Consider the following 27,119-nt stretch of genomic DNA (forward strand, 5'->3'; position numbering starts at 1 on the left):
TACTAAACGAGACCTCCTTCTACTGCCATCGGCGGGGTTTAATTTGTTAGGAAGAGACTTGCAGGTCAAACTAGGGATCGGAACGGTACCAAGTAACGGGGAAATGGTGGTAAGGTTGTTCGCCCTCACCGAAGAAGATGATCAACAAATAGACCCGGAAGTTTGGTACCGAGAGGGGAACAGAGGGGGTCTAAACATCAAACCTCTCCAAATCACCATGTTACCAGGAAGAGGCCCGGTAAGAAGGAAACAATACCCGATTGCCATGGAAGGACGGGAGGGGTTACAACCTGTGATAGAAAGATTAATCACAGATGGACTACTGGAGGAATGCATGTCCCCTTTCAATACTCCAATACTCCCTGTGAGGAAGCCGGACGGGACATATAGGCTGGTGCAAGACCTGCGGGGGTTGAATGAAGTAGTCCAAGCTAGATACCCGGTGGTACCTAATCCCTACACGTTAATGAGTAAAATTCCCCCCGAACATGAATGGTTCAGCATAATAGATCTGAAGGATGCTTTCTGGAGTTGCCCCCTTGACGAAGAAAGTCGGAACCTTTTTGCCTTTGAATGGGAGAATCCCTTCACAGGACGAAAGCGACAGTTAAGATGGACGGTCTTGCCGCAGGGATTCACGGAGTCACCCAATTTGTTTGGACAAATACTGGAGCAGATCTTAGAAGGATTTCAGTGTAACGCGGAGAATCAATTGCTCCAATATGTCGATGATCTCTTACTCTCAGGACCAAGAGAAGAGGAGGTACGAGCAGACACCGTTGCCCTGTTGAACTTCCTGGGGAAACAGGGTCTACGCGTCTCCAGGACAAAACTCCAGTTTGTGGAGTGAGAAGTAAGATATCTGGGCCATCAAGTCAGTAAGGGGCACCGCCGTATCACGCCAGAACGAATATCAGGAATTACGGGTATGCCAATACCCAGGACGAAGAAGGAAATCAGACAATTCCTGGGGCTAGTAGGGTATTGCCGGATATGGATTGAAAGTTACACCACTTTAGTAAAATTTTTGTACGACAAACTGGGACAAGAAGGACAAAAGGTGGACTGGTCAGATGAGGAGGAGCAGCGATTTAATATTATTAAAAATAAACTGATTCGAGCTCCGGTATTGGCTTTACCCACCCTGAAGGAACCGTTCCAGTTATATGTTAATAGCGCCGGCGGAATTGCCCAGGGTGTGCTTACTCAGCTGCGGGCAGGGAAACGTCAGCCGGTTGCATTTTTGTCAAAAATGTTAGACCCTGTGTCATGTGGATGGCCGACCTGTATACAGGCAGTGGCAGCTACGGCAATGTTAGTAGAAGAGGCCCGAAAACTTACCTTTGGAGGAAGGATCACAGTATACTCCCCACATTCGGTTAGTGCCATACTGGCTCAGAAGGCTCACCGCTGGTTAACAGACTCTCGCATCCTAAAGTATGAGACGATTTTGATGACCGGGAACGATCTCAATTTTGCAAAAGATCTCAGTTGCAACCCAGCCCAGTTTCTGTACGGACGTCCTGCAGACGGGGAACAGGAGCATGATTGTGTGGAATTTGTGGACTTGCAGACCAAAAGCCGAGAGGACCTGCAAGAAGCCCCGCTGGGTGAGGGACAGGAACTGTATATCGACGGGTCCTCCCGGTGCATCAGTGGAGTACGATACAGTGGCTATGCTGTTATAGATGGTGCAACGAAACGGACGATTGAGTCTGGACGACTGCCCGGGAAGTGGTCAGCCCAATCCTGTGAGTTGTACGCCCTCCAGAGGGCCCTGAAGCTGTTGGAAGGGAAAGTGGGGACCATATATACTGACTCAAAGTATGCATACGGAGTCGTTCATACTTTCGGGAAAATCTGGAAAGAGCGAGGATTGATAACTTCCCGGGGAAAAGAATTAGCTCACGAACAAATGATCAGCCTAACGTTGGAAGCCCTGGCGTTACCTACGGAACTTGCAGTAGTCCATGTACCCGGTCACCAGAAGGGGTCGACACCGGAAGCGGTGGGAAACCGGCTGGCAGACGAGGAAGCCAAGCGGGCAGCGGTCGAAAAATCCGTCCAATTGTTAACGTTAATACCGTTGAGGGAAGGCCTCGCTAAACAACCCGTCTTCACCCAGGGGGAGATTGATAAAATGGATCAATTGGGTGCCCGGCTAGATACTAACGGGAAGTGGACGGTTCCTGATGGGAGACAAGTACTGAACAAACAGATCACCTGGGGTATTCTGCACCGATTACACCATCAGACCCACTGGGGGGTGCAAGCCATGTGTGACACAATCCTGAGAGACTATGTATGCAGGGGGATATACACATTAGCCCAACAAGAGGTAGTCGGATGCCCCACTTGCCGGCGTATTAATCAGAAAACCATGCGTTCTATGCCAGCTGGTGGTCAGCCCCTAGCGATTAGGCCATTTCAGAGGATCCAAGTCGACTTTACAGAATTACCCCCAGTACAGAGATGGAAATATCTGCTAGTAATAGTAGACCATTTCACTCACTGGGTAGAGGCTTTCCCAACTGCCAAAGACGATGCACCAACCGTGGCCAGACTGTTGTTAGAGAACATAATCCCGAGATACGGCATAATGGAATCTATTGACTCCGATTGCGGGACGCATTTTATTTCTAAGCTACACCATTTGATCTGTAATGCCCTGGGTATCCAATGGAAATTCCACACACCCTGGCATCCTCAGAGTTCGGGTCGAGTTGAGAGAATGAATGGCACGCTCAAGACCCAATTGACTAAGCTGATGTTAGAAACTAAGTTACCCTGGCCAAAGTGCCTGCCCATTGCCCTAATGAGGATACGTACGGCACCTCGCCGAGATGTCGGGGTTTCCCCCTATGAAATGCTCTTCGGATTACCGTATTGGAGTAAGGTTGATGGATGTCCCACTCTACAAGGGGGGGATGTATTTATCCGAACCTATTTACTGGCCTTATCCCGTTCTTTTGCAGAACTCCGAAGGAAAGGTCTCCTGGCTCAGACTCCGCCGCTCGACTTCCTCCTGCATAAGGTGGAGCCCGGAGATTGGATACTTGTTAAGACCTGGAAGGCCGAAAAGCTCCAGCCGCGGTGGGAAGGACCGTTCCTGGTTCTGTTAACAACTGAGGCAGCTGTTCGAACGAAAGAAAAAGGGTGGGTCCACGCATCAAGGATAAAGGGGCCCGTTCCGCCTGAAGAAGAAAGCACCTGGACATGCGAGCAAGGGGACAAGCCGTTGTCGGTAAAACTGAAAAGACAGCAATAATGAACTCTACTTGGACTGTATTGGTGGGGATATTGATCAGTTTACTCCTGTATGTGGGGGAGGGTGAGGGGAGATGTGACAAATGTCGAACTACAGTAAGACTTGGGATTCGAATCTATTCGGGATCATTTGTGTCCCATTCCTATGTGGACGATAGGTGTTACGATGTGAGTGCACGCCATGAATGTTGGGAGGATGGGAGACCCTATTATCAGGTATATAATAAAGGATACGGTGGCAAAATCCATGGATGCCCTATAAATGACCACTGGGTGTGTATTAGCAAAACTGGGAGGTGGGACCTATCCTCTGTGTTGCTCAGGGAGCAGGTTGACAGAGTCAAGGAGACCAAGATACAGATCCCTGATCGGGGGTTGGGGAAAGAGCAAGACCGTCAGGGAACGGTCGTGCTCCCTAAAGTGCCATCTGTATACGAAGAGGTAGAAGGACAGATTGAACTCCCTGATGTTACACAAAACCTGTTTATTGATCTCACCTCTAGAATAGCCACTGTTTTAAATGTTAGCAATTGCTGGGTCTGTGGGGGGCCGCATATGTCGGAACAATGGCCGTGGACTGGTCAAAGCTTAGACATAGGGGAATTGCTGCAAACCACTTGGACTCATGACAAAGACAGAAAAAGCCAGGGGTGGAGACTGACAAACAGCCCTGAGGGCCAGTTCTGTATTGAAGGCAAGGGGACCGTGAAGGTAGGGATTAGCCCCTGTCAGAATATATTGGATGCAACCACGCGAGTATGGTGGCCTGAGAATATTGCTTGGTACATTGCAAACCGAGATCATCAAAATTGCATTCGGTTACGTTCTGATTCCTCCTCTTACGAGCTAAGTGCTGACCCTTCCGATGGCATGAAAAGAGTGTGGAGCGGTGGTTGTCAGGGGAATCAATGCTGGAATAATCCTGTCCAGACTCTGCCACGGGGTCAACAATCCGAATACTGGAATTGCAGTGGTCCTGGTCCTTATGAGGGCGTCCCTGGGGTAAAGGAGTTGTGGGATGACGTTGTGAGGCAGGGAGGGCCTGCTCCAGATGGCCTATTTTGGATATGCGGTAATCAGGCATACTCCAAACTGCCCATGGGATGGGCTGGGGTATGCTTCCTGGGTCTAATACGACCTGCGTTCTTCCTATAACCCGGGAGGAAGGCGATGATTTGGGAGTTAAACTCTTTGACTCCCTGCGTAGGTCGCCAAGGGATATCCAAGTCGGTGATTGGGGGGATGAGTGGCCACCGGCCCGGATTATTGAATACTATGGGCCGGCTACTTGGGCACAGGACGGATCATGGGGATATCGCACTCCTATCTATATGCTAAATCGAATTATCAGGCTCCAAGCAGTCGTAGAGGTCATTACTAACCGGACTGCCCTGGCCCTAGAGCTGTTGGCTCAGCAGCAGGATCAGATGAGGGCTGCTATATATCAAAACCGACTTGCCTTGGATTATCTGTTGGCCTCGGAGGGGGGTGTGTGCGGGAAATTTAACCTGACAAACTGCTGTCTAGAAATTGACGATAATGGTAAAGCGGTTTTGAAAATTTCCGATGAAATTCGGAGATTGGCCCATGTGCCAGTACAATCTTGGCGTCCTCTTAGTGGCATCGGATGGTGGGATGGTCTCCTAGGTGGTAGCTGGTGGCGCACGGCGTTGCTGGTGGTTGGGGGCGGCATGATTCTTCTTCTCGTATTACCCTGCCTAACTCCCTGTATTCAGTTTTTAATTCAGAAAAATATTTCCCGACTCCAGGCAGTGGTGGTTCCACAACATGGGACACGGGAACTTAAAGTGATGTTGCTGCGAAAGACCAAGGATTTCCCGGGCCCTTGAGGGAAGGGGGGGGCTTATCTTGGTCAGGCACATCTTAAAGAAAGAAAAGGGTGGAATTGTGAGAGGTAATTTCGGTTTAAACTTTAAGATGTGCCTGGACCATAGACTGATCTATAATAAAAGACAAAACCTTCGTTTCTTTTCTAACAACCATTTTATATACTCAAAAGTAGAGTAGTTTAAATTGTGCAGAATGCTGACAATTTGTGAGCGATAGTAAAAACAAGCAGGCTCTTGATTAATGAAGCCATTCACACAGCAGAGAAGGATGAGTCCTTGGCTGATAAGACTCCAGGATGGGAGGACGACTTGAGACATCTGTTTCAGATTAAAGCCTTTGACTGATAAGACTACAGGGTGAGAAAAACAACAAACTTTGGAGACTCTGGAGCCTTTTGTTGCAGACTTTGTGATAAAAATAATGATGTTTTTAAGAATGAGAACCTCATGGTTTGTTGGAGCCAAGGAGAGGAGGGACTTGTCCTATATATAATGGAGACTTTGTAAGCCTCAGCGCTCCTTTTCTTTAAGGGTGCCCGACTCTGCAGACTTGACTTGTTAATAAAACTTTGTTTTCCTGAATTTGTCTAGAGCGATTATTGAGAAGCGATTTTCGTTTCTAACAGTGCCTCTTCCCCATACTGTCCCATAATCCTTTACATCATTGGCACCCTGAAATATATCTACCTCTAAACATACCTAACTACTGAGCCTCTAGAACACTGTGGAAATAGTTTCCAAAGATTCACAACACTCTTGAGTAAAATAATTCTCCTTATCTTTGTCCTAAATGGAAATCTGTTATTTTCTAAATTTTTCCCCTTGGTTTTGACTCTCCAACCGGGAGAACATTTTTTCTACACTGTCTATCCTTAAAATTATTTTACAAGTTTCAATGAGATTGTATCTCACTCTTGAAAACTCGGGTGAATGTAAATCCAGTTTGTCTAGAACAATTGTTAGTAGAACAATACTGCCATCTCATGGACAAGTCTGCTGAATATTTCTAGCACTCCCTCTATGACAGTATGAGCTTTTCTGAGATAAGGAGACCAAAGCTGCACACAGTTCTCTAGGTAAAGCCTGATCGAGCTTCTATAAAATGGTACCTGGACAAAAGGGTCAGCGTATTTCTGGAATGGAATAGAGTTTTTAAAGAAAAAGTATTACTTGTGCAGGTAAATGCTAAGAGTGTTTTTCTTTTTAACATGAACATTTCCTCACAAAAAAAATTCGAAAATGTGTGCTCCAAGGGTGGTCTAAAGGTTTGAAATGAATTTGGCAGTGGCCCTGGGTCACAATTGATTAAGGATGATCATAACGAATGGTGGTGCAAGCTCGAAGGGCAGAATGGCCTACTCCTGCACCTATTGTCTAACTGTGTCTTCACTCTCGTTGCCCGGAACGATTGTTGGGCGGATTGTTTGTTCCAGGCACCGCTGCTCCTGCGGACGGGTTTCGGTGACGGACGCGTCTCCCCGCAGGCTGCAGTCCCCGTCCCCCCGCCCCCCGCGCACGTGCCGGTTCCTGATAATTGTTTGTCGAGGGGGCTCCATGGCTGCTCTGGATTTAATCGGGACGATTGGGGATGAGGACGAGGTTCCGGAGGATGAGGCGGAGGAGACGGGCTCTGAGGGAGAGGTGAGTCTGACAGTGGCCCCGGTGGTCACTGAGGAACACAGCACGGTTTCGTGCAACCTTTCTGACTAGAATCAACAAGATTAGCAGTGCTTTCTAAGTATTCATTTTCTTAAACAGACCCCAACTGTGAGGTGTTTACAGCTGATGCAGTTTGGTTGGAATTCTGCCCAGTCAGGATCACGTGGGTTGGACTGAAGGGTCTGTTTCCATGCTGTACATCTCTATGACTTAGAATTAGATTTATAGGGTACCAATGGCTATAAAGAACGCAGGTTTTATGTAAATAACTGCTTAAGTTTCCAGTCAGTTTGGAGAATTGTCATCTTAAATCACCACAGATTAGGATCAAGACTGACAGCAGAAAATGATGGCAGAGGAAGACCTGCATACAAAATAAACTAGAAATCAGCAGCCACAAGGATTGGGATGAAGGGGAGAATAATTTATCTACACACCACATTGTTAGCGAAATAGAGATGGTAGTTGCTAGAAATGGACAGCTTCCAGTATACTGTAATTAATTGTAAACTCTTCCTCCCAACTTTAGTCCTTGTTCTTGCTGCTCAATTAAAGCATACAGTTAAACCTGGGAGATGCTTTGCACTTTCCCAACAACATTAAAACAGTGTTACATCCATCAATATTTATTATTTGGATATGCTAGTCCAATCTTCTGGGCTACTAAGTTCCAAAGCAATTTATGGCTGCTCACTTTTATATAATGCAATATCATTGTTCAAGCTGATGATAGATTACACCATTCTGGCATTACCTCGCGTAGCCTTCCGTGCTGTAGTGATTCAAGGGAAATTCCCTCTTCATAGCAGCTTTCCCATATTCAGTATTGATCTGAGTTATGCTTAACAGTGTGCTGTTTTATATTGTCCATGAATAAGCAGCAGAAGGGCAGATCTTGTTGCACTTACCTTCCTTTGATTTGTAAGACTGCTGTCTTTGTTTATTCAGGAGCCGCCTGTCACCTTACTGAAGAGAAATAAGTTAAGGAAGAAATGTGTGGACTTCAGTGATGACTTCCTGTTCACTGAAAAAGATGGGGAATATGATGACAGCTGGACGATGGCAGATGTCCTGAATCAACTGAAAAAGAATGTGAGAACCTGTGACTCTTCATGTTTATAGGCTGTAGCTTCCTTAACATTCAGTTTTTAGACTGTTAGAGTGTTCATTGTTTCTGCTGCAGTGATAGGATGCTGTAGAAATGTTTCCATCAAACTGACAGCTGATGTTCAATAAGTTACTGGATTCATTGTCCATAAGCCATTTCAAGCGTGCTTTCTGTTTGCTTCTTTGCTAATTTAAGAGTAATTTACGATTAAATGTGATTGTTTTTAAATATTTGTGATGATGAATGTGTGCATATGATTCAAAACACAGGACTCTTGGGGAACAGTTAGCAAGTCCTTTAGATTATCATGCCTCAGAATTTGCTGACTGTTTGACAGATGATGATCCCAGATTTTCAGTACATTGAGTGGGCACTTTATTCTCTTGTTGAGTCTCAGCTCAGAAAGTGGATTTGATGTAATATTACTTCATTTTTCTGCTTATTTCCAGAAGGCACCAACAACCCTGGATGAAAAGATAGAAAAAGTGCGAAAGAAAAGAAAAAGAGAGGTCAGTTGTTTTCAAAATTTTCTCAAATAATTGAGTGTCTGTACATTCAGGTGTGAGAACGTTCACTGGGACATAGAAGCTGTGATCTCCCAAAAGCTGCATTTTCCTTCCGTTTTTCCTCCTTTCCTTTCCATATACATAACAAATAAATGTTTAATGCTGTTGATATTTGCTGAGGGTATTTACACTGGATTAGCAATCTTTCAGTGTCTGTTCAAATAAATTTTGTTCATGAAAAACCTAGTTCTGATGGTGGACTGGTGCTTTCGGAGTGTAAGGTGATCTTTTCCATGTAAGTGCATGATCCATGGGTCACTTGATAATGGCTAACACTGGGAACATTGCTAGTTTTATTTTTCATCTTACCTTCCTATTCCACGACCACCCTGGTAGAGACAAATGAACTAGGCACAAACCATGCAGTGAAGCTGAGTTTTCTCTGCTGTTCACCACAACCATCTGCCCATTTACAAACTAAATATTAGCTAATCTTATCAGCTTTCAAGATCTAGGAGAATTGCAAATGGAAGTGAAATACTGATATCACTATGAAATCCATTTGCCAGCTTTACAATGTAAGAATTGTAAGGTCAACTATTTAGGAGCTAAAACTAATAGATATGTGATTTCTAAATAATAAGAAGTTATGAACTGTAAAAGATCGGAAAGGTTTAGAAAGCACTAATTTGCAGGGGCAAAAAGTAATTTAAAAAACTAATGGAAACAAAAAAGGTTCAGAGGGATTTTATAGCTTACAATGTGAAATTGCCTTTATTTAAATTAATGGGCTGCTTTTTTACAGGAACCAAAATATCAGAGACAAATCATTTATTGCTCAGCAAGACCTGGGAAACATTTGTCATCAAATTAGTATCTTTATTGCAACTGCACTTCTTTAACTACATAATTTCTAGTCATTCTTTCACCAATGTTTGTGAAGAGTGGGTCTAGTGACTTGGTTATAGTCAGAAAATATGAAAGTGTAATTCGGAATTGTTTTCTCCTGAATTGGAAAATTAGTTCTTCACGGTTCTGAAGAAGAGTCCTATTAGATTCAAAACACTAAGTCTGATTCTCCCTGACCTGGCATTTTTCTGCCTTTATTAAAGTTTTAATGATCCACAGTGTTACTAACATCTGCAAAATGATTCACTCTCTCAACCAAGATAGTAATAAAGTTTTGCCAGTGGCACCACAAATCGATATAAATTGGGGAGGAGAAATAATCGTTTAGTGGGAGGTTGAGAAGGGATAAAACAGTTCGTGAGAAGGAGCAGTGCATATAAGTCTTTGGCTTTGATTTAAATGTTTCTAATTTCCAGGAGAAATCTACAAAAGAAGCAAAGGGTTTAAAGACCGACTCTACTGAGTCCAAATCTCATTTGGAAGATGAGGAAGAACTGGATCAGGCAGAGGCCAGTGAAGATGCTGAGGGATCTGATGAAGAGAAAAGTCCAGAAAATGAGGAAGATGATGAGTCAATATCTGAGTTCTCCTCAGCTGATGAGGATATTTTACAGAAAGCAGGTAAGATTGAAGCCTGGTGAACTTTATTCGCAATGTTTTTATTGTGGTAGTACTGTGGCTTGTTTCCATTGCTTTATTGACTCATCAGAGACTGATGTAATGCTGGTTGTTTCACAGACACCCTGAAATTGAAGGGGAAGAAGAGGAAGAAAAATGTTCCTAGGGATGTGAGTGTTCCTGGTGTTTTATTTCCTAGTGTATACTGACGATAGCAAAGATGATTGTATTGCTGAAATGTGATGCATTTTGGGATGATTAGCAAGGCAAGGGAGTACACAATGAATAGAAGGAACCGAGGAAGTACAGAGGATCAGAAGGACCTTGCAGTAAATGTCCCTAGTTCCTTGAAGGTAACAGGGCAGGTGATTAAGAAGACATAATGGGATACTTGCCTTTATTCATCAAGTCATTGAATACAAGAGCAGGGAGTTTACAATGGAGCTGTATAAGATGTTAGTTAGGCAACAGCTAGAGGACTCGGGATGTGATTGCTATAGAGAGGATGCAGAGAAAATTGTTTTGGGCTGGAACATTTCAGCTATGAAAAGAGACTAGATAGGTTGGGGTTGTTTTCCTTAGAGCAGAGAAAGCTGATTGAGGTGTACAAAATTATGAGGGGCATAGATAAGAAAGAGGTTTTTCTCTTGGTCGAGCGTTCAATAACCAGGAGGCATACTTTAAGACAAAAAGGGTGGGAGATTTAAGGAAGAATTTTTTTCTGTGTTGTGAATATCTGGTACTCTGCCTGATAGGGCAAGAACATCACAAGATTTAAGTATTTAGATAAACACTTGATCACCGTAGTATACAAACTACAGATGAAGTGCTGGAAAATGGGTCTATAATAGATGGATAGATTCTTGATGACTGGCATAGAGATAGGTAGACTGAAGGGCCTGTCTTGTGTATTGTACGGCTATGTGGTCTGAATGCGAAGGAAGAGGCCTGCAGCAGTTGACTGGCTCATGAATCTTAGTAACATCCTTTATTTCCACTTATTAATTTTTATCTTTTGGAGTCCCTTGTCTGAGTAGACATCATTCAGCTGATGTGGAATGGATGGACAACTATGGGATAGAAAGAGCAACTGGAAGGAAGACAAAACAGCATGACATGCTGAAGGCGGTGGCATGGGAGTTTGGCTGGGTGGAGTGAGTTGGAGGGGTGGGGGGGAGTGAATGAGGAGGGTCTGGGATTAGAATGTTTCTGGAAAGTTTAGCTGGTTGTGGGTTGGAGGAGAACAGATTTAAGGAAATGGGAAATTTGGGAGAGCATTGCATTGCAAAAACAGATAATTGAATCTGTTTTTGCACTTTCACACTGTTATTGTTATTCCCATGCAGGAATCGGGTGTGTTCTTTGAGGATGCCCCTCAATTTGAAGAGAGTTTGACATTCCAGGATATGAATCTCTCTCGACCGCTGTTAAAGGTATTCATTGTGTGTCACTTGACAAAATGCATTTACATGAACATGGCTTATTGTTACCATTATTATTTGCATGAAAAGTGGTTTTATTTCTGAGAAGGAGGCATTATCCTGTTTAATTTAGTGGTCATTAACTCAGTCCCTGTCTGTATTGGGTCTCTGATTCTTTCTCCATTGCTCCTCTTTGATTATGTTTAGGCAATTACTGCAGTGGGCTTCAAACAACCAACCCCCATTCAGAAAGCATGTATTCCATTAGGCCTGCTTGGCAGAGACCTTTGTGCATGTGCTGCTACGGGAACAGGTAAGTTTTGCTTTAGTGCCTAACTTGGTAAAGCCTAATGTATGAGATAGCTGTGTCATTTCTGCACTAGAAATGTGATCTTGTGGATATGTTGTTGAGCCTAATATTTTCTGTACCTGAACCATGTTACTTGTACTATGACTACACTAGTAGCTGAATACTCTTAGCCTTTCTGAGATTTCATCCAATTGGGTTATCCACAGATCTTTTATTATGGAGGTATTATATCTTTGCTTATTGGTTATAAATTGTGCAGTATAGACTATAAGATGAGGTAGTAATTACATTGTTGGGATATTATGTGTTTTTTTAAGAGGAAATGTTTCTTGCTTCTATGTTAATTGTATCATTGTTACTGAGAGCTGTGCTCTGAGTTTGCTAGTCCATGTATTATAGCCTGTGTTGGTCAACTGGGTTTCTTCAATTTTTTGCCTTCTCTCCTGCAGAGGATTCTGTTGCATTTGCTGACCTGTACTAATGCATTGGTCAGATAAGCTTCAAGCACAAAGGCTGGCTTGCTAGCCATATTAAAAATAATGTTCATAGGATGTCAGCCTCACTGGCTGATCCAACATTTATTGTCTGTCCCTAATTGCCCTTGTGAAGATGGTGCTGGCCTGGCTTATTAAACAGCTGCTGTCTAAGGGGCAGTTAGGAACATCACTACCTGCAGGTTCCTCTGTATGGTGCTCACCATCTTGTACATTGCTGACCCTTCACTGCTGCTGGATGAAAATCCTGGAGCCCGCTCTCTAATAATGTTGTGTCTACACGTGGTGGACTGCAGCAGTTCAAGGTGGTGTTCATCACCATTTTCTCTAGGGCAGTTAGGGATTGTCAATAAATGTTGGCTCATTCAACAAAACCCAGATCTCCTGAATGGATAAAGATATATAGTCAGTTCTGATATAATGCTATAGTTCCATTCTTGTGCGATCTTGTGTTATAAGAAAATATCACAATAGCCTCGCCATTTAACCTAATGGGGTCAGAATCGCGTTATAGCCAATACAGATAAGGAAAGTTTGCACTCTACAATTAACGGTCTAAGTTCTTCCATCGCATTAAAGCGAATTCATGTTGAAGAAATATACATTATAGCAGAACCGACTATAGAAATGGGTTCATGTCAAGGCTGCAGATTTGCTTTACCACTAGTCTCTTAATGACTTTATTTGAAAACAGACGCCTTTCATCACCCAGTGCATTTTGTAGATGACATACATTGCTGTCACCACGTGGCAATAGTGGAGAGTGAATGATGAAGGTGCCAGCCCTTGATGTTAAGGTTACATTTGACCAAGTGTGGCATCAAGGAGCCTGAGCAAAACTGGAGTTCATGGGAATTATGGTAACAATTCATTGCTGTTGGAGTCGTACCTGGCACATAGGAAGGTGATGAGCTGCTTTGCTTTGGAAGATTTTGAGCTTTTTCAGTGTTGTTGAGCTATACTTAGCATCACACTCCTGACTTGTGCCCTGTCAATGGTGGACAGGCTTTGGAAAGCAGGTGGAGAGTTACTCATTGCAGAATTCCTAGCATCTGACATGCTTTCATAGCCAAAGTATTTATATAGCTGATCCATTTCAATTTCTGGTCAATAGTAAACCCCCAGGATATTCAAATGGGACATTCAGAAACGGTAATGATATTAAATGCCAAAGGGAGATGATTAAATTCTCTCGTTGGTATTGTCTTTACCTGGCACTTGTGCAGTTTGATTGTTATTTGCCACATATTGATCCAAGCCTTGGATGTTGCTCTGGTTCTGCTGCATACTGGCATGGACTGCTTCAGTATCTGAGGAGTTGTGAATGGTGCTAAACATTACTCAATCATAAATGCACATACCCACCTTAAACTAAATGATGGACTGAATGTCATTGATGAGGAAGCTGAAGATGATTGGACTGAGGGCACTACCCTGAGGATGGGGTCTTGTGGTGCAGTGGTAGTGTCCTTTACTGTGAGCCAGAAACTCAGGCCCACCTAATACAGAAGTGTGTCAAAACATGTCTGAGAATTTGATTAGAAAATATGTATCCTAAGAATCTCCTGCTGTGCTGTCCAGGGACTGAGATGATTCACCTCCAACAATTTTTTTCTCCACCTGTAAGTGCCCCTCCAAACCATTCACTATCCTGACTTGGAAATTTATCGTTGTTCCTTCAGTGTCGGTTGGTCAAAATCCAAGAGTTCCTCTTTAATGGTATTGTGGGTCTGCCTACAGCACATGGACTGCAGCAGTTCAAGAAGACTGCTCACTACCACCTTCTTCAGGGTAACTACGGACAGACAATAAATGCTGGCCAGTCAGCAATGCCCGCGTCCCACAAATAAATAGATATATTAAAAAAAATTCCACAATACCACCATGTTCAGTTAGAAACAAGTAACCAGGTCCTGTGCACTGTATGAGGAGCCATGACACCAAGGTGGACTGGGTTGGACAAGATCAAAAATCACAACACCAGATTATAGCCCAATGGGTTTATTTGAAAACACTAGCTTTCGGAGCTCTGCTTCATCATCAGGTGTTAGTCCTAATGACTGACAGTCTTTGCTCCAATTATTTTCAATTGTGATCCAATCATAAACCTGGGTGAGGGTGCAATAACTTTTGTGTTAAATGTGGTTATGTCTATTTGTGCTTGGTATCAGATATATTTTTAAGCAAGGGTATCACACTTAGATTCTTGATTTTTAAAAAAACTAAATTGTCATAGATATTACTGAAGACTAGAGAAAAATCTCTTGCACGTCTTTGATTCTTTTTCTTCATTTTCTCCATTCACTGATCCATAGGTAAAACTGCTGCCTTCATGCTACCAGTCTTAGAACGCTTGATCTATAAGCCGCGACAGGCTCCCATTACTAGGGTGTTGGTTCTAGTGCCAACCCGTGAGCTTGGCATTCAAGTTCACTCTGTCTCCAGGCAACTGGCGCAGTTCACATCCATCTCCCTCTGTCTCGCTGTCGGTAAGTTGAATTGTATGAATGTGTGTGTATGCCTATCTATCAGCAATTAAGAAACTATATGGGTTTGGCTACTTCTGGGTACTGTTTTATAAGAAAAATGTCCTTTTTTTTTTGTTGGCAAAACAGGGCAGGCTACAGTCATACTTCACCTGAGCCCTGTTGAGGTCAGACATATTGATTACAAAATGTGACATCTCCCAGCTGCTGGAGTTAGAAAGTTTGCAGCAAATTGCTGTGGAGAATCTAGCTTTAGAGTGTTACAGGCATGGCCCATTGCTGCTGAACTCTGCTCAAGCTGAGAAAGAAAAGAGGATAAAATGAAGAGAAATGGCGTAATCACCCTTTTTCAAACAAAGTACCATTAACATATAAGATTTTAGAGATTACAGAATCTAGAGGAAAGTATTAGGGTCTGCACTTTTACAGAACATCTGGTCAGTAACATGGATTAACCTCATGAATCTGGGAGCAGGAATAGGCTAATCAGCCTGTTGAAAAATGTGTTTCTGGAAAAGCGCAGCAGGTCAGGCAGCATCCACGGAGCAGGAGAATCGACGTTTTGGGCATAAGCCCTTCTTCAGCCTGTTGAACCTACTCTGCCGTTCAACAAGGCTGATCTGGTGTGTCTCACCCCCAGTTTTCTCTCAGCCCCTCCTGGACATTGACTCTCGTATTCATGAAAAATCTGTCTAACTCTGTTTTGAGTGATCCAGCCTCCACTGTTCGTGGGGAAAGAGAATTCCACAAACTAGGCATCCCGAGAGAAAAACTATCTACTCATCTCTGTTTTAGAAAAGAGCTACCGTATTCTTCTGTCTTTCAAGTTCTACTCTCTCTTACAGGGAAAGCATCCTTTCAGAATTCATGATTTCATGTCCCCTCAGATCTTGTATATGATCTCAGCAAACCTCTCAATCTTCTCAACTCCAGTGGGTCTTTTCCATAAGGCCTTTATCCCAGGAATGAATCAAGTGTACTTTCTCTGCACTGCTTCTAATGCAATCAAATTCTTTTCCAAATTAGTTAGTTGGAATTATGCTCAGTACTCCAGGTGTAGTCTCACCAAGGTTGTGTCCAGCTTCAATGAGCTATCCCTGTTGTTATATTCTATTCTTCTTGCCTTTGTCTTCCTTACTGTACCTGCAAGCTAACGTTTTTGTGATACCAGAGCTTCCAGGTCCCTTGTGTTCCTGAGTTCTGCAACCTTTCTGTATTTAAACTAGTAAACCGCTAGGGAATGAGAGAAGCTTTAGATCACTATGTGAAATGTGCCATTTGATTTCAGGCGGACTGGATGTAAAATCCCAAGAGGCATCTCTGAGAATGGGGCCCGATGTTCTCATTGCCACTCCTGGTCGGTTAATTGATCACCTTCACAACTGTCCATCCTTTGACCTAAGCAGCATTGAGGTCCTTATTCTTGATGAAGCAGACAGGTAAGAAGGGACAGTGTGGCTGTGTCCATGCTTAAAGAATAAAAAGGAGAGAGGCCTCATTGTTTCTTAGATGGGTAAAGCTGAGGGGAGAATTGTCTATAAGGTCAGACACTGTGTGAAATTCAGATTTTTGGTTCAAGTACACTAATCACTAAAATCCTTTAGAAATCAAAAAAGCCTTAACAAAGCTAAACTCCTAAAACAAATGAGAAGTGATTAATGTTGGATGTACAATTCCCATCATTTATCCTGTTCCTGTTCATTTCAGGTAGTCAGCAGAATAAGCAAATAGTATTGACCATTTGTCATTCTCTCTTGGGTTCCTTCATTTAGCTGAGGATTAGATGGAATGTTGCACCAGTCACCTCTTTGTGAGCAACAGTATTTTTTGTAACTAGATTTCTACTGGATGATTTTCAGTAAAGTCCTCAGCTTTTCCAAGAGGACTGGTCACGCATCCACTTTGTCAGAAAACTGTGTGGATGAGTCACACTTTTTGGTGTCTGTCCTCAGAGCTGTTGTTCTCTTACTAGGGTTATCCTCCTCTTTCATCGTTCCATAGAGGGGTTGATGCTCCCAGTATACGCTAGATGATGAAGATGCTTAATTTAGTCATTTGAATTGGTCAATTATTTCTTTGTTCAGCTTTCACTTTTTCCAGATAGACTATTGCTTTTATGGGGATATGGAACCATGGGCCCTGGCAGTTCCTGACACTTTTAGTTCTAGACATTTTGCCAAAGTGGTCATCCTTTACTGAAAGCATGGCTAATGAGAACTGACAGCCATGAAGATGCATTCTAACTGAGCTCAATCATGCCATTGCTTGATGTCCCTACCTGCACACCTTGCAGTGAGGATTTGGAATGGGAACCGAGAGGGGCATGAGGATCAATGGTTGCAATCCGTTGCACAATTGACTGAGATCCAATAGCTGACCCAGCACAGACAGAAATTAAACATGGTGCCTTCTTTCAGTCCATTTGGATCCATTACACCTTGTAGCCCTGTATCTAATCTGTTATAAAGTTTTACTAATTTCTTGTTCTATTCTGATTTTCATTTAACTAACTTCCCAGGTTCTTGCTGATTTTCACTAGTTTTCTATCATCCAATATTTTAAGTTCACGGCTTCAAATCCGTTAACCACCTAACTCCACGTGTACAATTACTTTGCGATACTGTATTCCTCTGATTGCGCTGTTCTGTTGTTGCCGTTCGAGTATTTTAGATAGAAAGAAACTGGTGAAATCACTGAGTGAGATAACAGAACAATACTGATCAATATATTCCCCACATTCCTCCCTGCAGAATGCTGGATGAGTACTTTGAGGAACAGATGAAGGAGATAATTCGTCTCTGCTCCCATCAGCGACAAACGATGTTGTTTTCTGCCACCATGACTGATGAGGTATGTATGAGGTTTTGCGGTGTAGTGACTGAAGAACTTCTGCCATGTTGCAGGCCAGACTGAGTGCTAGTAGCTTGTATCTCCAGATAGCTGAGGCTATCAGTAATCTCCCTGTGTCGATATAGGGAGCAACCCATCAGCTTTTCTCTTGCCTGAACTTTTTTGATATCTCCCTCATGGTCTTGACATCCTTCTTAACTTGCAGTCTCAAAACTTACATTATTTCAGTAGTGTTGTAAAGGAAAAAATGACATAAGTTTAGTATTGCTTCTTGGTTGTTTTAGTCTGTTCTATAATTTATTTAAAAATCTAGGATGCAGTATATGTTATATTCTTTTGTACATTTGTGACCTTGAACCTCAACTGATCTTCTCTGTTCCTTAGGTTTTTACATTTTGTGTATGTTTCCTCATTCTTCCTGCTCCAATGCATTCAGTTTAATCAAGCATCTATACATCCAGCATACCAATCTGAGACTTGATGTCTCTTACCATCTTCTTTGCAGTCTTTATTTCATGTTAACCTTCAAATTTTGTTGGAAGTGTCCCACACCCAAATTCTAATCATTACAAAAACTTTAGTTAGGCCACATTTGGAGTATTATGTGCAGTTTGGTCACCACACTATAGGAAGGATGAGGAGGCTTTGGAGAGGGTGCAAAAGAGGATTACCAACATTGTTGCCTGGATTCAAATATATTAGTTCTAAGGGGACTTTGGATTGTTTTCACTAGAGTGTCGGAGATTGAGAGGCAATCTAATAAAAATATATAAAATTATGAGAGGTATAGATAGGGTGAGTGGTTGGAGTCTCTTTCCAAGGTGAAAATGTCAATTGTTACGGATCATATGTTAAAGGTGAAAGGGGGGGGGGGGGATGTTTACAGGAAATGTTTGGGGAGAGTTTCTTACACAGCGGGTAGTAGGTGCCTGGAACATGTTGCCAGGGAGGTCATAGAAATATACAGCACGGAAACAGACCCTCCCATCCAATTGTCCATGCCGACCAGATATCCTAAATTAATCTAGTCCATTTGCCAGCACTTGGCCCATATCCCTCTAAACCCTTCCTATTCATATACCTATCCAGGTGCCTTTTAAATGCTGTAATTTAAACTTCAACCACCTTGTCTGACAGCTCATTCCATACACACACCACCATGTGCATGAAAAAGCTGTCCCTTAGGTTCCTTTTAAACTTTCCCCTATCACTTTAAACCTATGCTGTCTAATTTTAGAGTCTCCTACTTTGGGGAAAATACCTTGACAATTCACATTATTCATGCCCCTCATGATTTTATAAAGTTCACCCCTCAGCCTATGATGCTCCAGGGAAAATGTTCCCAGCCTTCAGCCTCTCCCTGTAGGTCAAACTCTCCAACCTTGGCAACATCTTTATTAGAGAGAAAGTGAGGGCTGCAGATGCTGGAGATCAGAGCTGAAAATGTGTTGCTGGAAAAGCGCAGTAGGTCAGGCAGCATCCAAGGAACAGGAGAATCGACGTTTCGAGCATAAGCCCTTCTTTATTAGTCTTTTCTGAACCTTCAGTTTTCACAAAATCTTTCCTGCAGCAGCTGGTAGAAACAGAGGCAATAGGAATATTTAAGAAACAGTTAAGCAGATGTATGAACAGGCAGAAAATAGAGGGATGCAGACCATGTGCAGGCAGAAGGAATTAGTTTAGAATGGCATCATGGTCAGCACAGATATGGTGGGCTGAAGGAAGAGCCTGTCCCTGTGCTGTACTGCATTTATACAGAACATTTCACAGCCACTGGACATGCCAAATGCTTCATGACCATTGAGGTGTTTTTGTAATGTAGTAACTGTTGGAATATATGAAATGCCAATCTAAACAGAGCAAGCTTCCATAAACCCATGGATGTTTTGACTGCAAGCTAAATCTAAGCCAGGTCACTTATTATTGAGAGGATCATGGTTTCAGCACTAACCTTGAATTAGATATACATCCACAAGCTGCCACTTCTATCTTTATGTTCTTTATTTTCCGCCTTCTGTCACTTGCTTTTAATTTGTGTCACTTAATTTTATCAACTTGCTGTCCAGCACCTTGTTAAATTATTTCTGAAATGTGCACACAGCATCCACTGCAACTCCTTCATCAACATTATTTGCTCAAAGAAGTTCATTAAATTTTTCAAATCTGCCTTTCACAAATCCACACTGGTTATCTTCAGTCTACCCACCTTTCTCTAAGTGAATACTGTTTTTATCCCACATTGTGACTTTTGAGAAGATTACACATTGTTTTTGATTGTTTGGCTAGTCTGCAGTAACCTGATTTATCCATTTCTTCCTTCCTTCTGTTTTTCCTGTCTTTTCCAAGGGAACTTATTTACTGGTCAGAGGAGGAAATGTAATATTTTCAGAGCAAATTTGTAGGCACCTATATCTCAAGCAGTACTACTTTCCTTTCTCTCTTTTCCTGCAGGTGAAAGACCTAGCATCCGTGTCACTGAAGAATCCAGTGCGAATCTTTGTGAACAGTAACACTGATGTAGCACCATTCCTTCGTCAGGAATTCATTCGGATCCGGCCAAACCGTGAGGGTGACAGAGAAGCAGTTATTTCCGGTAAGTCTGAAATGTTTGAATTGACGTGTTCCTTTGGACACAATACGTGATGGATGCTTCAGGTAACTGTTGCACTGCCATTTCTGTATATTAATGTAACTTGCAAGTAATACCACTCTATTTTCCACTGGTCACAGGCCTCCAGACTGAAAAACAACCCTCCACCACCACCCTCTGTCTTCTACCTTTTGAGCCAGTTCTGTATCCAAATGGCTAGTTCTCCCTGTGTTCCATGAGATCTAACCTTGCTAATCAGTCTCCTATGGGGAACCTTGTCGAACACCTTACTGAAGTCCATATAGATCACATTTACCGCTCTGTCCTCATCAATCCTCTTTGTTACTTCCTCAAAAAACTCAATCAAGTTTGTGAGACATGATTTCCCACGCACAAAGCCATGTTGACTATCCCTAATCAGTCCTTGCCTTTCCAAATACATGTACATCCTGTCCCTCAGGATTCTCTCCAACAACTTGCCCACCACCGACATCAGGCTCACTGATCTATAGTTCCCTGGCTTGTCCTTACCACCCTTCTTAAACAGTGGCACCATGTTAGCCAACCTCCAGTCTTCCGGCACCTCACCTGTGACTATCGATGATACAAATATCTCAGCAAGAGGCCCAGCAATCACCTCTAGCTTCCCACAGAGTTCTAGGGTACATCTGATCGGGTCCTGGGGATCTATCCACCTTTACCTGTTCCAAGACATCCAACACTTCCTCCTCTGTAATATGGACATTCTGGGTCCTCTATTTTTTGTCATTTACATAAATGATTTGGATGCGAGCATAAGAGGTACAGTTAGTATGTTTGCAGATGACTCCAAAAGTGGAGGTGTAGTGGACAGCGAAGAGGGTTACCTCCGATTACAACAGGATCTTGACCAGATAGGCCAATGAGCTGAGAAGTGGCAGACGGAGTTTAATTCAGATAAATGCGAGGTGCTGCATTTTGGGAAAGCAAATCTTAGCAGGATTTATACACTTAATGGTAAGGTCCTTGGGAGTGTTGCTGAACAAAGAGACCTTGGAGTGCAGGTTCATAGCTCCTTGAAAGTGGAGTCGCAGGTAGATAGGATCATGAAGAAGGCGTTTGGTATGCTTTCCTTTATTGGTCAGAGTATTGAGTACAGGAGATGGAAGGTCATGTTGCAGCTGTACAGGACATTGGTTCGGCCACTGTTGGAATATTACGCGCAGTTCTGATCTCCTTCCTATCGGAAAGATGTTGTGAAACTTGAAAGGGTTCAGAAAAGATTTACAAGGATGTTGCCAGGGTTGGAGGATTTGAGCTATAGGGAGAGGCTGAACAGGCTGGGGCTGTTTTCCCTGGAGCATCAGAGGCTGAGGGGTGACCTTATAGAGGTTTACAAAATTATGAGGGACATGGATAGGGTAAATAGGCAAAGTCCTAGTGATGGGAGATAAGGAAATAGCTGGAGAACTTACTAAGTACTTTGCGTCAGTCTTCACAGTGGAAGACATGAGTAATATCCCAACAATTAAAGGGAGTCAGGGGGCTGAATTGAGTATGGTTGCCATTACAAAAGAGAGAGTGCTAGAAAAGCTAAAAGGTCTTAAAATTGATAAATCTCCTGGCCCCGATGGGCTACATCCTAGAGTTCTGAGGGAGGTGGCTGAGGAAATAGCGGAGACATTGGTTGAGATCTTTCAAAAGTCACTGGAGTTAGGGAAAGTCCTGGATGATTGGAAGATCGCTGTTGTAACTCCCTTCTTCAAGAAAGGATCAAGACAAAAGATGGAAAATTATAGGCCAATTAGCCTAACCTCGGTTGTTGGTAAAATTCTAGAATCCATCGTTAAGGATGAGGTTTCTAAATTCTTGGAAGAGCAGGGTCGGATTAGAACTAGTCAACATGGATTTAGTAAGGGGAGGTCGTGCCTGACAAACCTGTTGGAATTCTTTGAAGAGGTGACAAGTAGGTTAGACCAGGGAAACCTAGTGGATGTGGTCTATCTAGACTTCCAAAAGGCCTTTGATTAGGTGCCACACGGGAGGCTGCTGAGCAAGGTGAGGGCCCATGGTGTTCGAGGTGAGGTACTGGTATGGATTGTGGATTGGTTGTCTGACAGAAGGCAGAGAGTTGCGATAAAAGGTTCTTTTTCGAAATGGCAGCCGGTGACAAGCGGTGTCCCGCAGGGTTCAGTGTAGGAGCCGCAGCTGTTCACGTTATATATTAATGATCTGGATGAAGGGACTGGTGGCATTCTAGCGAAGTTTGCCGATGATACGAAGTTAGGTGGACAGGCAGGTAGTACTGAGGAAGTGGGGAGGCTGCAGAAGGATCTAGACAGTTTGGGAGAGTGGTCCAGGAAATGGTTGTTGAATTCAATGTGAGCAAATACGAGGTCTTGCACTTTGGAAAAAAGAATACAAGCATGGACTACTTTCTAAACGGTGAGAAAATTCACAAAGGGATCTGGGAGTGCTAGTCGAGGATTCTCTAAAGGTAAACCTGCAGGTTGAGTCCGTGATTAAGAAAGTGAATGCAATGTTGTCATTTATCTCAAGAGGGTTGGAATATAAAAGCACTGTTGTGCTACTAAAGCTCTGGTTAGGCCCCATTTGGAGTACTGTGTCCAGTTTTGGTTCCCACACCTCAGGAAGAGCATACTGGCACTGGAGCGTGTCCAGCGGAGATTCACACAGATGTTCCCTGGAATAATATGAGGAATGGCTAAGGATCCTGGGATTGTATTCATTGGAATTTAGAAGATTAAGGGGAGATCTAATAGAAACTTATAAGATAATACATGGCTTGGAAAGGATGGACCCTAGGAAATTGTTTCTGTTAGGCGAGGAGACTAGAACCCGTGGACACAGCCTTAGAATTAGAGGGGGTCAATTCAGAACAGAAATGCGGAGACATTTCTTCAGCCAGAGAGTGGTGGGCCTGTGGAATTCATTGCAGCAGAGTGCAGTGGAGGCTGGGACGCTAAATATCTTCAAGGCAGAAATTGATAAATTCTTGATGTCACAAGGAATTAAGGGCTACGGGGAGAATACGGGTAAGTGGAGTTGAAATGCCTATCAGCCATGATTGAATGGCGGAGTGGACACGATGGGCCGAATGGCCTTACTTCCACTCCTATGTCTTATGGTCTTTTCCCTGGGGTCGGTGAGTCCAGAACTAGAGGGCATAGGTTTAGGATGATAGGGGAAAGATTGAAAAGAGTCCTATGGGATAACTTTTTCACGCAGAGGGTGGTACGTGTATGGAATGAGCTGCCAGAGGAAGTGGTGGAGGCTGGTACAATTGCGACATTTAAGAGGCATTTTGATGGGTATATGAATAGGAAGGGTTTGGAGGGTTATGGACCGGGTGCTGGCAGGTGGGACTAGATTGGGTTGGGATATCTGGTTGGCGTGGACAGGTTGGACCGAAGGGTCTGTTTCCATGCTGTACATCTCTATGACTCTATTGGTGATAGACATTAACGTTGATCACCATTCATTTTTCTGCATTTGTTGATACCTTTTAGTTAACTTTCTGGTTCTGTTAAGGAGTCCTCAGTGGTATTATTTGCATGATTAACTGATTAGGAATAGATAATTTTGAGTTTAAAGTGCAGAATGTTTTGAATTTTCATAAACTCTTTCAGGAGCTCAGGTTTGTACATAAGGTTTTTACAATAATGAAGTATTTTTGAAGTGTAGACACTATTGTAATATATTATTTATGGGGGAGTGGGGTTCTTCTCGACTGACGCTCAATGCAGAGTTAAAACTGAGTTGCACTGTCAGATATTGCATACTTTGGAAGAGAAGTTAAACTCAGGTCCCACCTGCCCTCTGAGATGCGGTAGAGATCTCACAGCATTACTCTAGGGATAGCACAAATATTCATCAATGTCCAGCATTGTTAATTACTCAGCCAATGACACCAAAACCACCTATCTGCCCACTTTTACTTTAGTGCAAATTGGTTGTAAACTTGCAATGGGAGATCCTATGGTAATGAGAAGTGTTTATTAAATGTAAGCCTTTTCCTTTGTTCCTTTCTATTTTACTTTCTCTGAATAAGAATTTCAATTTTATATGAAACAGAAATGACTAGGTTATTGCACTTAGAATAATAAATTTTCTTTCCTTCTCTTTTAGCTCTTCTGACTCGTACATTTCAGGATCACGTCATGCTGTTCACACAGACTAAAAAGCAGGCCCATCGAATGCACATCCTGCTGGGACTGATGGGGCTGAAGGTTGGTGAGCTGCATGGTGATCTCTCTCAAACGCAGCGACTGGAGGCCCTTAGGTAAGGGGAGCAACCGAATGTTTCGGTGATACAAGACACACAATTTTTAACACTCTGCGTGTGTAAAGGCAGTGAACGTTATGGGAAGTCAATGCAGAATCAAAATACCGAGCAAGCCTGACCTCTGTGCGCCTTGGCAAGTGGGCACAAATCAGCCCGGGTTCCCTCCTATTGAGAAATATATGATGCCTGGATATTAGATGCAGACAGGATCGGGGTTTCCCTTGACACCCTCGGCTTAGAATACTCTGCTAACTCGCAGTGACGAGATATGGAGTTTTGGGTGAAGTGTGAAAGACCTGGCAGCACCCCTGAAACCATCAGGCTTAAGTTTTTTTCAGGCAAGGACTGTTCGTAAAAACTTTCCTAATTTTAGCTATTGTTTGGGAGTACACATGACCACTTTGTTAATCATCACTTCCTGCACTTCTCCCTTATGATTCTGACCCCAGGTTTAGTGCTGCACAAATGGGGCTACTGCCCGCAGAATCTGCAGGATTTATTACTGGTCTCATACTGAGGCCTACAAATCAGGGTCATCCTGGTTGAGTGACTGGTCTCTGCTGATCTTAATCAAACCAACAGTTCCAGAAATGGAAATTACTTCAGGGATTTGGGACTAGGAAGGACTCTTCTATGCTTCCATTCTTGATTGTAATCTCTTGGTCCTTATTGAAAAATGTTCCTGTATGGGTGAAGACAGAGTTATACAGCTATTCAGTGTGGTATAGTTTTCTAACCCTTGATTTCTATACTTCTGCATGTAGAATGTTTCCATCAGTGAGTGCGAGAGTAAATATAAATTGTTATTCCATTCCCAAAGAGCTTTTTTTATCTGACCTCTTGATAAACATGGGCACTCTTTGGAGGGTGTTTTACTGCAGAAATGTGACACTGAATGTCAGGCCGTTACTGACCGATCTCTTGCTTTTGTACCCATGGTGACAGGCGCTTTAAAGATGAGCAGATCGATATTCTTGTGGCTACTGATGTTGCTGCTAGAGGGCTGGACATTGATGGGGTCAAAACGGTGAGTGACTCAATAATTGTCTAGGAACTAAATGATGGGGAGCTTTGTCAGCTTCTAAAATGGATAGTTACTGTTAATGTATTCTGTGCACATGCTATTCTTGGATTGCTTTCCTAAAAGCACTGTTATACTAACAGTTGACAATAGGCACAGTAATGGGCCTGTTCTCAGCAGTTCGGGGTCAAGTTCTTAATAGTCAAGTGAGCTGCTATTAGGTCTTTCCTTTTAAACAGGCAGCTCTGTATTTTGTCCCTTTTAGCAATTGGCACTCTGTCCTCCTGTGGCCTTGGTTAGTATTGGAATCACCAACCATATGTTAGATGAGAGGACAATTGTGCACCCATTGAGAGTATAATTAAAAACTGTAGTTCATCTGAAAAGATCTAAAGTCTATTCAGAAGGAGTTGGCTCATCTTTGTGACAGGACTGATCACATCAGGACTTCAGTTATGGTTTGGGACCCACACAAAAGAATGTTGTTTGAGGTGGATGGTGAAGTTCTGATACATCAGGTCTGGCAGCATCTGTAGCTAAAGCCCTGCTGTGTTTCCCTACCACTCTCTGCTTCTGTTTCAGATTTCCAGCATCTGCAGTTTACTTTTAGGATTTAATAATTGTTCTAGAGTTTGATTGATAAGGTCAAAATGATGAAGTAATTTGAATGCTGTTATATGTTGCTTGGTGATGGGAACTGTGTCTTTGTTATTCTGTGCTAGGTAATAAACTTCACAATGCCCAATACTATTAAGCACTACGTGCACAGAGTAGGTCGTACGGCGCGAGCAGGCCGCAGTGGACGATCCATTTCCCTTGTCGGTGAATCCGAAAGGAAAATGTTGAAAGAGATTGTGAGGAAAGCCAAATCTGAAGTGAAGGCTCGGGTCATCCCACAAGGTGAGAGATGATAGAGAAATTGTTCTTGAAAAGTGTTGCAGATGCGAGAGAGATCACTTAAATTCTTTGTTTCTCTTTTTCTATCTGTAAGCATATATGATGCTTGTGTTTTTCCCCTTTTTGAAATGGACTGTGGTGTGATTCCCCTAATCCCTTTGTGGAGTCCAATTTTTAAACAACCTGCAAAATCTTTCGTTAGAGTAAATCAAAAACATGATTTAATCTTGATTTCAAGAGTAGGAGGCATATTTTTAAGGTGCGAGGGAAAAGATTTAAATAAGACATGGGGGCATTTTTTTATTTACAGAATGGTTTGTGTGTGGAATGAACTTTCAGAGGAACTGCTGGGTGCAGGTACAGTTACAACATTTAAAGGACATTTGGCTAAGTACATGAATAAGAAATGTTTGGGGGATGTGGGCCAAGTGCAGACAGTTAGGATTAGTTTAGTTTAGGATTATGATCAGCATGGACTGATTGGACTGAAGGGACTGTTTCTGTGCTGTTGGACTCTGATTCCTATGCTCCAGTGAAAAAAGTCCCAGGCTCTCCTTATAACTCTAACCCTCCAGTCCCAGCAACATACTTGTAAATCCTTTCTGAACCCTCTCTCCAATTTAATGTTATCCTTCCTATAGCAGGGTGACTAATATTGAATGACAACACACTTGAATGTCATTGGTGACATTCTTAGATTATAATATTGGCAGAATACTAGATTTTTACCAGAAAAGGATTCAGAAATGTATTAAAGCTTTTTCAAAGACGAGGGATTTTGGACATGTGATGGGCCCATTAAGGAGTCAGTTTCAATTTAACAATTGGTTTCTAACCCTCTGATCAGG

The 27,119-nt window shown here is 42.8% G+C and overlaps 1 protein-coding gene across 1 annotated transcript in view; it reads left to right on the forward strand.

The window, feature by feature from the left end:
* The first annotated feature begins 6,452 nt into the window (after positions 1-6,452).
* ddx27 (DEAD (Asp-Glu-Ala-Asp) box polypeptide 27) overlaps positions 6,453-27,119 on the forward strand; it is a 34,182-nt gene continuing 13,515 nt past the window's right edge. Inside the window, exons 1-14 of the mRNA XM_043710135.2 lie at positions 6,453-6,758; positions 7,725-7,868; positions 8,334-8,393; positions 9,716-9,920; positions 10,038-10,087; positions 11,264-11,350; positions 11,546-11,651; positions 14,458-14,631; positions 15,917-16,067; positions 17,379-17,478; positions 19,930-20,071; positions 24,197-24,350; positions 25,299-25,380; positions 26,097-26,274. Of these exons, the coding sequence (XP_043566070.2) occupies positions 6,468-6,758; positions 7,725-7,868; positions 8,334-8,393; positions 9,716-9,920; positions 10,038-10,087; positions 11,264-11,350; positions 11,546-11,651; positions 14,458-14,631; positions 15,917-16,067; positions 17,379-17,478; positions 19,930-20,071; positions 24,197-24,350; positions 25,299-25,380; positions 26,097-26,274 (1,924 nt within the window). The 5' untranslated portion in view covers positions 6,453-6,467. The remainder of the gene's footprint in view (positions 6,759-7,724; positions 7,869-8,333; positions 8,394-9,715; positions 9,921-10,037; positions 10,088-11,263; positions 11,351-11,545; positions 11,652-14,457; positions 14,632-15,916; positions 16,068-17,378; positions 17,479-19,929; positions 20,072-24,196; positions 24,351-25,298; positions 25,381-26,096; positions 26,275-27,119) is intronic.

The sequence above is a fragment of the Chiloscyllium plagiosum genome, unplaced genomic scaffold (assembly GCF_037043375.1).
Source record: "Chiloscyllium plagiosum isolate Xiang-an unplaced genomic scaffold, Cpla_swu_hap1 HiC_scaffold_15, whole genome shotgun sequence".
NCBI classification, from domain to species: Eukaryota; Metazoa; Chordata; class Chondrichthyes; order Orectolobiformes; family Hemiscylliidae; genus Chiloscyllium; species Chiloscyllium plagiosum.